Source organism: Pinus tabuliformis, chromosome 1_2, assembly GCF_031772625.1.
Source record: "Pinus tabuliformis cultivar Carrire ecotype Pingquan chromosome 1_2, CPIR1, whole genome shotgun sequence".
In the NCBI taxonomy this organism is placed as follows: Eukaryota; Viridiplantae; Streptophyta; class Pinopsida; order Pinales; family Pinaceae; genus Pinus; species Pinus tabuliformis.
In genome coordinates, this window is record NC_142298.1 from 729476143 (window position 1) to 729489326 (window position 13184).

General features: G+C 41.4%; 2 protein-coding genes across 2 annotated transcripts in view; one reads left to right on the plus strand and one right to left on the minus strand.

The window, feature by feature from the left end:
* Positions 1–1179: 1179 nt before the first annotated feature.
* LOC149207832 (uncharacterized) overlaps positions 1180–13184 on the plus strand; it is a 118916-nt gene continuing 106911 nt past the window's right edge. The window contains exon 1 of the mRNA XM_089395860.1: positions 1180–1565. Within this exon, the coding sequence (XP_089251986.1) occupies positions 1437–1565 (129 nt within the window). The 5' untranslated portion in view covers positions 1180–1436. The remainder of the gene's footprint in view (positions 1566–13184) is intronic.
* Positions 12657–13184, minus strand: part of LOC149207833 (uncharacterized) — a 103103-nt gene continuing 102575 nt past the window's right edge. The window contains exon 3 of the mRNA XM_089396572.1: positions 12657–12846. Coding sequence (XP_089252698.1) covers positions 12657–12846 — 190 coding nt within the window. The remainder of the gene's footprint in view (positions 12847–13184) is intronic.

Consider the following 13184-nt stretch of genomic DNA (forward strand, 5'->3'; position numbering starts at 1 on the left):
ATAAATTTCTAGCACATCTACAAAGAGTTCAATACAACTACTAACAGTTTGTCAATTAGCTCTCAAAATGGATCCATACATTATTTACTATGAAGAACTCACCGAAAATATTGTTCAATCAGCTCATACAATTCTTCTAGACTGAATTCATTCAATGAACAAGCAAACTCTTTCCTCTTCTCTCCATGTACAAAACATTTAAAGGAGAACGAATCTTATTTGATGGGTTTCTCCTCATTATTTCTACTCATGTATATTTAGCCATGTAAACATATGGAGAAGGGTGTCTCATATTATAGTTATTAACAATTACCTTTCACATATCAACTAATATAGATACATAGATTCAGATACATAGCAGTTGATATTGATATACTTTTAGATGCATAGCTGAAACTTGCCTCTACAAGGTAGTCAAAAAACTAGTTTTTTCTAGCTGTTTAAGCTTACCGTTTTGTAAGAATGTCTGTACTTTTTTATTATTATGCTTGAATAACAAAAAAGTAACATTTGCACTTGAAAAAAAAAGAGAATATGTTCACTGCCATAAACTTTAACAATAATAAAAAATCTACAAATAATTTTTTTATGGTTATATGCTTGAACACATGTCCCATAAACAATAAAGAGATAAAAACTTTTGTTATGGATAAGTTCCACAAGCATACTTGGGATAAGGAGCTTGGGAGAAAGAAAAAGTACTATATCAAAGTGTTTAATCCCAGTCAGAGTCATCAACAAAAGGCGTACATAGAGGCCATAATTTCTTAGAGAGCCAAAATTCTTATTGCTCAGTTAAAGACTAATTCTCATCGACGCTGTTGTGTATCACGGTGTTGGAAAAGGCTAAAAGAAGTGTGGAAAAAAGCATTTCATTTTAGAATGTGAGACTTTCAAAGACAACAGAGAAAGTTATGCAAATATTCTGGCAGCTAGCTCATAGGATAATCTATTTAGCGAGAGGTTTGTCAAAAAGCCAAGGCTTCATTAAAAAAGAGCCAAATACATTAACCAAAATAATTTTCATTATTTCTTATAACTTAAATCAAAACCCTCTTATCATCCTATGCCCAAATTAAAAAATCAAAAACTCGATCCGGGTTGGGGAGGAAATCACGATTCGAGAGATATAGCGGTTGGGTTGATTCTGTATTAAAATATTATTTCGTTGCTTTTCTTTGCCCAGTTACGTCAGCGACAGCAATGAAATATAATTCATACGCAGTAATAAAGCAAACCAATTCGAGGAATTTCGAAACCGAAGCATTATCAAGTTTCTTGGTGTAATTTTCGTTTTTATACAATTTATATAGGAATAGTAATGAAGATGCTAGAATCTGTGCTGCTTGAATGTGCTAGATACATCGAGAAAGAGTACCACCATTGCAATATGAGGAGATGAATTGTTATCGCGTCTTTACCTGTTGGAGAAGTGGATGGCAAACATGGATTTGGAAGGAGTAAACACAGAAAACAGCCAAATGATGACAAACTCTATTCCTTCTCTGCTTGCTTTGGCTCGCCAGTACATCAATCAAGGGAATCCATCTCTCGCTCTAGAAGCGGTAAGTCTCATTCTCCAGAATTTGGTCTCTTAGTCATATGGTTTTGCTTGTTGATTTGTCTATGCAGCTTTTGGGTGTCCATGGAACTTAAAAATTAGCTATAGTATGGTAGGGAATTTTGTGTCTGTTTCGCATTCAGGGTCTCTGTTCCCTTAAATGGGGTTATCTGAACATGGTTTTGCTCCCACAAAGATTGAATTATTCGTCTATATGAGCTGGAGTCATTTAGTCCTCCTTTACTTCAAATAGAATCACAATGATTTCAAATACATTGGGCAACCGAGGATTTGTTTTTACCATAGTTATGCAGTGTGTGAAACGAGCACAGACCCATCTAAACTGGGGTCTGATATCCATTTCGAGGTTTTGATAAACTTGACTTATTCATCTGCGACCTTCTTAACTTGCGAAGAGGTACATATCATACCGGGGTTTAGATAAGACTAGTATCCAAATTCAACCCACCTAATACATTGCTTAGATTAATGCATTGTTACGTACACAACCACCGACACACAAAGAGTCGATAGATCCCCCTCTCCGCCCTGGCCGCAGAAGAGACTTCACTTCCCTGGGTGTAATTATCATCTCGGTCTGGTGTTTATATACTGCTATTATAATTGCAGCGAATTATAATGCTTTCTATAAAACCCTTGTAGTAGCAATTAGACCATGCTTACTGTTCCTCCCTAATAAGTAGTCCAAACTCCAAAGCCACTTTATTATTATAAAAATCTACACAAGAGGAAACAACATACTTTTCAATCCAAGATCGCTTATTCCGCCGAGTAAACATGACTTGTGGTAGCATACACGATTTATGTGACGCGATTTAATGCTGGAAAAAAACAGATTTATTCTGATGTGCTTCCAACAACTGCCAAATTTGAGGGCTTAATTAGTTTCTTCTTTGCAAGTCAAGGCCAGCTAAACTACGGCACGTTATGTGACGCAATTTAATGGTGGAAAAAACAGATTTATTCTGATGTGCTTCCATCAACTGCCAAATTTGAGGGCTTAATTAGTTTCTTCTTTGCAAGTCAAGGCCAGCTAAACTACGGCTCGTTAGAGAGATGGGATGAGACAGTTCTATTAATGTCTACCAATGACCAAAACAGTCGGCCAATGGGACTCAAAACGTACAACCCAGCAATAATGAGTTGTGAGAATGCTGAAACAACTCCTACTTGTGTACAAAATTGGCCGTTAGAGAGTGATGGATTAAATTTGTTATAACTTATGCCATATATTATGACCATGGATTACTGCTTTCAATCTTGAAACCATAACGCCAAAAATGTTCTACCTTCAATATGACTCTGGGGTGAGATTTCTGATCTCAAAAGGATGACTACAATTGTGTAGAAAAGGGACTGGTTGTGCAGTGACCCCTTTTCATAGCACTTCTGCTTCAAACGAAACCGCTCTATGTCTATTGTATAAGGACAAGCAGTCCCACACATGAAGTGGTGTTTGTTACAAAGAGAATTTGGCGGAAACAACCTAGTCCCTCAGTCGTAACCTATGTGACCAGGATAGGAATATGGATATGAAAACAGACACGAATACCACAATTTTTTTAGAACACTTTTCTTACAGCACAGATTCATAGATGTCCCAACGGACACACATTATTCAAAACAAATACTATGCAGCACAGAAATGCCATTCATGACTGAAAAATCATAGCTTATTATCTTGGTTGCCCATTAATATTAAGACATCATATGCAAACAATTCATACAAAATGAGTGTCCCATCACTGTGGCCAATATATGTTTTCTAGGAAAAATAACACTAGCAATCAAGAAAATGATGATGAATCTATTCAAAAACTTGAATTTTTCATATTGAAGAAAACGTACTGTGATGGTGATAATCTTCCTCCTCAGCTGTGGAAATTGTCCTCCAATCAAGAAAATGATGATGAATCTATTCAAAAACTTGAATTTGTCCAATTGAAGAAAACTTACTGTGATGGTGATGATCTTCCTCCTCAGTTGTGGAAATTGTACTCCAAGTGTCTGACAATCATCCTGCGGGACATTGAAAATGTTACTGCTGTGGGATTTGCTCATTAAGGCTGAACACATTCCTCTTACGAAAAAAATGAAATAGTGTTTTCCTGATCTTCTTTTTTCAAAGGTGCCAAAACCTATCATAACTCTGTTGTCAACGAGCAGTAAGAACAACTATTACTAGCTGCTATTTGTAAATGTGAGTTGACTCATCACCGTTAGTCAAGGAAAATCATGCCACTTAAAATAATCTGGTCACCAGTGGTGGTCTGTAAGTGTAGGAAATTTATGATTTGCACCTTTAATTCAATTTACAATTTTGCATGTGTTTGTTTAGGCCCAACTCACATGTTTTGTCATGTTGATATAAATTTCAGTATGCATTCATTGCAAACATTAAAGAGTACTATTATTTTTCACTTTCCTATCAGCTGAAAATTAACACATAATTTCGGCAAGCATTCACACATATGAGACACTTATTTTTGGTCAGGTTTACCCCAGAAAACCCCTACAGCCTCTTGGGGAAAACCAGTCTTCAAAGGAGGATTTTATTGCTTGAAAAATTTAGACTAATTACATAAAATAAACACAATACTTATCTCTCTTTTCAGCTGTAGCATTAAATGCAAATTTGTGGAAATTTGTGCCTACTGTAATTTTCAGATTTTCACAAAAATACATTCGCAGAATTTCTGCATTAAATTCTCTGCCTCGATAACTGTGTAATTGTTGCCTCGAATTTTGTGCTTAATAGTCACTGTTTTGCCTAGATTTTCGTGCCAAACAGTCACTGAATTCCTCCACAAAATTTGCGCTGATTGTCCTGAAATTTGTGCCCAATTCTCCTCGAAAATTGTGTTTCAAACCCTTGAAATTTGTGCAGTCCGCCTCCTCGATTTTCGTGCCTCTTCGCTTCAAAATCATGCTCTAGTTCAGCTCCCCTCTTGGAATTCGAACCCTCCTTTCTTAGCTGCAATTTCTCCTTGAAGTTTTCTCTCTTTTTTTCTCCTCATGCTCTCTCTCAAGTGTGAAGTGAAGAATGAGATCCCTTTTCCCTCTTTTGTCTCCTTGGAAAAGATTGAATCCTTAAATTTAGGATCCAATGGTTGAGATTAAATCTCCAAATCTCAAGATGTGTGGTTGAGATCAATTCTCCCAAATGACCCTCTTCACACATTGGCTCCATTACTTAAAAGTCTCCTAGTACTTTTTTCAAGTTGTGTCTTTTCTATTTTTCTCATAAAGTGATTTTTCAACTCACTTTAATATTAGAAAAGTGCACTATGTATCTTACACATAAAGTCACTTTATAAAGTACAAGTGATTTTAATATTACAAAAAATATATGGTACAACACTTCGAAGTACCTTTTCCACCCATGACATTAATATAACCCATAAATGCCACCAAGACAAAAGTAATTAATGTGTTCATTAGGCTAAAAGGGATAAATGCCTAGTAACACCTCCCTTTGGTACTATTTCCAACACCCGCTCTTATCGAGGAAGGTGTTGCTCACCACTCCCATCCTGTCTCTAAAGAAAACATGCTTGCTAAAAGGGATAAATGCCTAGTAACATCTCTCTTTAGTACTATTTCCAACACCCGCTCTTATCGAGGAAGGTGTTGCTCACCACTCCCATCCTGTCTCTGAAGAAAACATGCTTGCCTCTTTGCAAAGACTTGGTGAGAATGTATGCTACCTGTTCATCAGTGGATATATACCCAAGCTTCAATGTGTTGATTTCTAGTAGCATTGGATGTACTCTAAGTTTCAAAATTTGCAAGGAGGCTTGAACACATGTATTCCACAAAACCCAGAAATCATTTTGGGAAATTTCACCTGGAGATAGTTTTATTAAAATAATTAATTATTTTTAATGGGTGCCTAAGTCTAAACTTAGGAAATTAAAATAATTAAAGGGTATTAATCAAACTGGGAGTGAAGCCTCTAGAAGAAGACGAGGATCAAGCCAAAATGATCTGAGCCATTGATTAAAATCTAATTTGGGCCGTTGGTTCTCAACGAAAAGATTATAAGAGGAGGCTTGATGGGCATTTGGAAAACACGAGTGAGACATCAAGAGATAGAATTTCTCAGAGAGGGCAACATAGTAGTTGCTAGAGAATCGATTGAGGAGATTTTTGCAGTGAGGGGCAGGGATAGTTCTGGTTGGAGAATTTCCTGATCCTGGAATACATCGCAGAGGAGACAGAGAGAGATTTGAAAGAGGCAGAGCAGAGGCTACGTTGGCAGCGTAGGCTGACACAGAAGCAGTGCCGAGCCTAAGAGGAGATCTGTATCTTGCTGGAGAAGTTGAGTTCTGGAGCCAGAAGCCGTGGTGTGAGACTGGGAGGGCAAAAGTCGAAGTCTCAGATGCAAATTGATCTGTAGGAGTGACACAGTCCGCAAAAGTTGTGATGCAGGGCCTACGCAGTGACTGTGTAGAGGCAGCAAGGGACTAGCCTTTCTGTGGCTGGATCAGTCATGATCACCAGTGATAGTGTGAGGTATATCTCACTCATCTCTCTGTCAATCAGATTCTCTGTATTGGATAGCCAGCCAGGCATCCAAAGATTGTATTCAGAAAACTACTACTTAATAATACAAACTCTCCGCTGCTGCACCAGTTTTCCTGCATTGGGTTTTTCTGGGGACATTTGTCCAAAAATAATGGTGTAATGTGTTGTGTATTTCTTTTTTGCTCAGTTTCTTGTTTCCCAATTTAATTTAATTGGTGAAGGCTGCAGTGTATTAGTTTCAGTATTTGTTGTAGGAAGCAGTGAATAATTTGTTCAGTAATTAACAAATAGAAGGAACTTAATCAATTGATGTAGTAGAAATTTGAGCTTCCAAATTTTCACATGGTATTAGAGTTGTAAGTGAGGCAAGAGAGCAGAGCTAAAAGAGCCCAACGCTGAAGAGGAGGAGGGTCGAAGTGCTGCATAGGCAGCAAATCAAATCCCCAGACGGATTGCACAGTCTAGGCTAGGAGGGAACACTTTTGGAGGAAGGTCTCTTTTTGAGTGAGTCGACAGAGAGGTAAGACTTCCAGATCGAATTTTGCCAGTGTCAGAGGGAGTAGCGCAAAAGCTTCAGTGAAGAGGAGGTTTTTGGTGTGACGTAGTTTTTTGTAGCAGTTGCTGGGGTAGAAAAAACGTCAGAAGGAAGAAGAGAGACACTTTTGAGGGAATTCTTCCTTAGAGGACTTCCAGCCAAGGAGTTCGAATTCTCATTTGCTGAGCAACAGATCTACTAACTCCAGCAGGGAGTGCGTAGGCCATCCTAGTAGCAATGCAGAGGAGAGAGGAGGCAGTTCGACATTTTGTTGCCAGAGATGGCAGCACATGGGTTGCGAGAACAGGATCGGTTGGAGGGTGCAACTAACTACGTGATTTGGAAGGAAAGGATCTCATGCCTTCTAGATGAGCACGATCTCAAAACCTATGTCGATAGTGCGGTAGTTGTACATGCGGATCCAAATCCGCTCAAGAAGTATAAGGCTGAAATGGCGAAGGCCAAACGATTGATCCTCAACGGAGTGAGAGATCACGTAGTGTGTCACATTGTCAGCAAGGATACTGCCCAACAAATGTGGGAAGCATTGGCCACGCTATACAAAGGTTCTTCTGAGATCCACACAGATGCAGAAGGTAGAACGCATTGATTCGTTCCTAACGAAGCTTCAGGAAATCTGAGACTCGTTGGCAACTGTGGGGTCAACATCTCAGCCTAACAAGATGGTGAGGCTGGCCCTAAATTCAGCCTCAGAAGAGTGGCAAGTGTTTGTCCAGAGTATCCTGGGCAGAGAAAGATTGTTGGATTGGGAAGGAATGTGGGTTGCTCTTCATCAAGAAGAGATGAGGAGAGACTTAGTCAAGTGCAAACTTGATAGTAGCAGCAACAACAATGGGACGAAGCCAAAGGAGGAGGAAGAAAATGCAACCCTTGCATCTAAGGGACAACAGGAGCAGCGGAAGAAGAAGGATTTTCGAATATCAAGTGCTTTCGGTGTGGTGAACTTGGTCACAACGCTACATAGTGTCCTCTCAAGAAGAAAGACAAGGAAGAGAAGCATGATCCGAAAGCTGCATCCACAAAGATCGAGGAGGAGGAGTTTGCCATGGTTGCCCAAATATCTCTAAGAGAGAGGTGGGGAAAGAACTACAGATGGGCAAGATCCTTAGGGAGTCCACCTCTCCAGTCAAAACCTTGCTACGGGAGCCCAGATCAGAAGTAGTAGGATGGACCAGTGTTAGTTGGTGTAGAGGAGTGCCAGAATGACAGTTGTAGTGGCTAGGAGCGCCAGAGACTGAGTAGTGCAAAGCAGAGTTGGCAGTAGTGTAGTTGGCATAATGCAAAGTCAACAACATGCATAGGCTTCAGAGGGTTAGCACGGAGACTAGCAGCAGTTAGAACTCCAGCAATCCTGAACCCTTGTTTGATAATTTTGGATGCTTTTCTGTTGCTGATGTAGTAGCAACAGTAAATGGAGAAGGTTACAGTGTAGATGCAATATTGGTAGTGGCAGTGCCAGCAGTAGCACAAATGAATACTTTATGAGGGTTGCAATACAGATGCAGTGTTGGCAGTGGCAGGGTCAACAACAATACAAATGCAACATTTGCGTAGTAGTTAGTGGGCAGTGATGTCAGACATCAGCAGAGTAGAGGGAGATGTTACAGAGAAGGGTGATGCTTTAGCAGGTTGCATTACTAGAGCACATTCCTCGCTAAGAGGGAGTGTTGATTTTTGGTAGCATTGGATGTGCTCTAAGCCTCAAAATTTGCAGAGACGCTTGGACACATGTATTCCACAATACCCAACAATCCTTTTGGGAAATTCCACCCGGAGACAATTTTATTAAAATAATTAATTATTTTTAATGGGTGCCTAAGTCTAAACTTAGGAAATTAAAATAATTAAAGGGTATTAATCAAACTGGGGGTGAAACTTCTAGAAGAAGATGGGGATCAAGCTAAAATGATCTGAGCCATTGATTAGAATCTAATCTGGGCCACTGGTTCTCAATGAGAAGATTATAATAGGAGGCTTGATGGGCATTTGGAAAACAGAGTGAGAGATCAAGAGATCGAAGTTCTCAAAGAGGGTAGTGCAACAGTTGCTAGAGAATCGATTGAGGAGATTTCTTGCAATGAGGGGCAAGGATAGTTCCGGTTGGAGAATTTCTCGATCTGGGGATACATTGCAGAGGAGGTAGAGAGAGATCCGAAAGAGGTAGCATAGAGGCTACGCTGGGTAGCGTAGGATGATGCAGAAGCAGCGCAGAAACTGAGAGGAGATCCGTATCTTGCTGGAGAAGTCGAGTTCTGGAGCCAAAAGCCGAGGTGTGAGACCGGGAGGGCAAAAGTCGAAGTCTCAGAGGCAAATTGATCTGCAGAAGGAGTGACCTGTCCCCAGAAGTTGTGACGCAGGGCCTACGCAATGACTGTGTAGAGGCAGCAAGGGACTAGCCATCTTGTGGCTGGATTAGTCAGGATCACCAGTGATAGTGTGAGGTATATCTCACTCATCCCTTTGTCAGTCAGATTCTCTTTGTATTGGATAGCCAACAAGGCATCCAAAGATTGTATTCAGAAAACTACTTAATAATACAAACCCTTAGATGTTGCACCGGTTTTCCCACATTGGGTTTTTCCGGGGACATTTGTCCAAAAATAATGGTATAATGTGTTGTGTATTTCTTTCTTGCTCAGTTTCTTGTTTTCGCATTTAATTTAATTGGTGAAGGTTCTAGTGTATTAGTTTCAGTGTTTGCTGTAGGAAGCAATACATATTTTGTTCAGTAATTAATAAATAAAAGGAACTTAATCAGTTATTGCAGTGGAAATTTAGGCTTCCAAATTTTCACACATTGCTCCTCGTTGAACCCAGTGTCTGATGAGTGGTATTTGATCTCTATATGCTTTGACCGATTGTGAAATACTGGATTCTCAAAGAATTTAATACAACTCTGATTATCACAATAAATTGTAGTTGGTCTCAACATCTGAACAAAGAATCTAAAGCATCTTGCGAAGTCATAATGCCTCGTACCCTACCTGACTAGCTGCCATATACTCTACCTCTGCGTTGCTCAATGCCACTGACTTTTGTTTCCTGCTGAACCATGACACAACTGTCGAGCCCAATGAGAAACAACATTCGAAATTACTCTTCTAGTGATTGACACTGCCAACCCAATTTGAGTCTGTGCAACCAATCAATCTGACTCCATCACATCTGACATAGTCCAAACCATGATCCACTGTGCCCTATAAGTACCTCAACACATGTTTTACAGCCACCTAGTGTACTCTCCTGGGCTCCATCATAAATTGACTCAATGTGTTGACTACAAAACAAATATCCGGTCTAGTGTTGACCAGATACATCAATGAACCGATCAATTGACGATACAAAGTGGGATCCACCAACTTGGAATCAACATCATGCAACTTCTTCCAGTTTGTGATCATAGGAGTAGCCATAGGCTTGCAACCATCCATACAAATATCCTCAACATATCTCCTGCATACCTGCCCTGGCCCACGAAGATATGCCCATCCTCCTGCCAAACCTCCAACCCCAGAAAGTAATGCATCAACCCCATATTAGTCATATCAAACTTTGAAGCAAGATCTCTCTTGCAGTGTTGGATGAGTCTGTCCTCCCCTGTAATAAACAAGTCATCCACATACAGTACCAGAATGAGTGGATCGTCACCTACTAGGATAAAGTATAGGTTCGGATCTGCATCACTCTTTTGGAAACCCATCTGCTGCAAGTAGGCATCTATCCTCTTGTACCATGCCCTCGGTGCTTGCTTTAGTCCATACAAGGCTTTCTTCAGCCTACACACATGAGACTCCCTCCCATGCAACTCAAAGCCCTCAGGTTGCTCAATGTACACCTCCTCCTGTATAACACCATTGAGAAAGGCGGTCTTCACATCCATCTGGTGAATCCTCCATCCCATCTCAACTGTTATAGATATCACTGCTCTAATGGAAGTATAACGAGCAATCGGTGCAAAGGTCTCCTCATAGTCAACTCCCTCTACTTGTGAGAACCCCTGTGCCACAAACTGAGCTTTGAACTTCTCCACGCTGCCATCCGCAACATGTTTGATCTTGTAGAGCCACTTGGAAGTCACAATTGACTTCCCATTAAGACGTGGCACTACCTCCCAGACATCATTCTTCATGATAGAGGCATACTCCTCCACCATGGCATCCCTCCAGATCTGTTGTCTAGCGGCCTCCTCAAAACTAGTTGGCTTTGTCTCCACAACATCTGCCACAAAGCCACCCAACCTCTCTGGTGGTCTGCTCTCCCTCACTGACCACTTGGGTCTCCCCATTGCCTCCTGAGCCTCCTTCAGGGTCTCCGAAGCCATCTTGGCTTCCTCTTCCTTGCAGTAGTCTCCTGTGGTGGTATGGGAAAATCCTCAACTGGTGTCTCTCCTCTAGGTGAGATCGTGAACTTTGATATACTGTCCTTGATGAACCTGCACCAAGTGATCCTGTACTTTGTGAACTTGTCACCCCTGAAGAAGGTGAACCTCCTGATCCTGATGTACCACCTAATGCACCTGAAACCTGTAGTGTGGCCCCTGCTGAGGAGCCTGCTGCTCTACTTGATCAACCTCTCGAGACCTCCTCAAAGCCGTCTCCTCCTCAAATGTCATGCCCCTCCGCAAGACAATCTTCCTCTGCGCAGGAAGATATATACGGTAGGATCTGTTGGTCTCACTGTAACCTACTATGATACCCCTCTCTGTAGTGGGTTCCAACTTCGTCTTCTTCTCTTCAGGGACATGTGAATATGTAAGGCACCCAAATATCCTGATGTGTCCAACTTCTGGTTTCTTGTCGGTATACACCACCTCAGGAGTCTTGCTCCCCCAGACTCTGTGTGGGTTCCTGTTCTGTGAATAAACAACAGTTTTACACACCTCAGCCCACAAGAAGAAAGGTAAACTCTGATCATGCAACATTGCTCTAGTTGCACCCACAATGGTCTTGTTCTTCCTCTTTTCCACACCATTCTACTGAGGGTTGTAAGGCACAATGAGCTCCCTCTTGATGCCAACACTCCCAAAAAATCCCTCATCTTTGCAGAAGTGTACTCACCCCCATTGTCTGATCTCAACACCCTGATCTACCTCTTTCACTGGTTCTCCACAAGAGCCTTGAACTCTTGGAATCATTGGAAGACGTCATCCTTGGTCTTCAGGAAGTAAATCCAGGTCCTCCTAGAGTGGTCATCGATGAATGTCAGTCATACCCACTCAATGAAACATGGGACATAGGACCACATACGTTAGAATGCCTCAAGTCAAGGATACCTGCAACTCTATTGTCACTGCTTTGGAAAGGTGTCGTAGTGTACTTTCCCAAAGCACACCCCTTGCACACATCATGATGCTCTATGCTGAAGTTAGGCAACCCTGTAACCATCTCCCTCAACATCCTGAAAGCTCCATGGTGCAAGTGGGCCATCCTCCTATGCCACAACTCACACAACTCACTACTACTGGTCTATGCTACCATAGCTCGAAGAGGCTGAAATATGAGTTTGTATAGACTCCCAATGCGAGCTCCAATCACACCAACAAACTCGATACAGGATCCCCAGGGATATATCAACACTTGTCCCTTTTAGAACACTACCTCATACCCCCTGTCCTCCAAGCTAGAGATTGATATCAAACTCTTCTTCAACCCTAGAACATAAAGAACATTTGCCACCTTCAATATGTCGCCAAGAACAACCTCCAAGTCAATGTCATCCTCCAAAAGGCTCGTGAAGTGCTCTCTAACTCTGGTCATATGGTAGGATGCTCCATTGTTTACGAACCATGCACGAGAAGATGTGACATGAGTGGCTAAACTCACCACCAAAGCACACTCTGAATCAAACATAGCCGCAAAGTCATCCATACCTTGTTGAAACTGCAACTCCTTATTTCTTCTTACCCTTCTTGTTGGGACACTGAACAACATAGTGACCCATCTTCCCACAAACAAAGCATTTCACTTTGCTCATGTCCTTCTTCTTAGCCTTCTACTTCTCCTTCTCTTGCTTTGCTCCACTAGAAGAACCCTTGATCTTCTTGCCCTTATTGCCCTTTGCTCCAAGAGCAACATTCTCCTCTTCACCCCTCCCACCACTCTTGCTGCCACCTCTCACACTCCTCTTGATCTCCTCTAGGATGAAAACGTCCCACATCCTCCTCCAACCAGAAAAGTGCTCTCTGGCCACCAAGCCGTGTATAAAGCCATCTCACTTCTCGGTGAACCCATCTAAGGAAATCCTATTCAACTGCTCCTTTGGAACAACCTATCCAACGACAGCGAACTCATCCTTCACCTATGAGACTTTGATGAGGAAAGAAGTGACACTGTTGGTCTTGGTCGTCTTGGTGTTGCGCAGTTTTTGTCTCAACACCATCTTCCTGTTCTCATTAGAACTCTGGTGCAAAGAGACCAAGGACTCCCACATCTGATATGCATATCCCATCCCTAAAACATGAGGGAATAAATGGTCCTTGATGACATCTAGGAGCATCCTCTTTGCCTTCACATTTTTCTT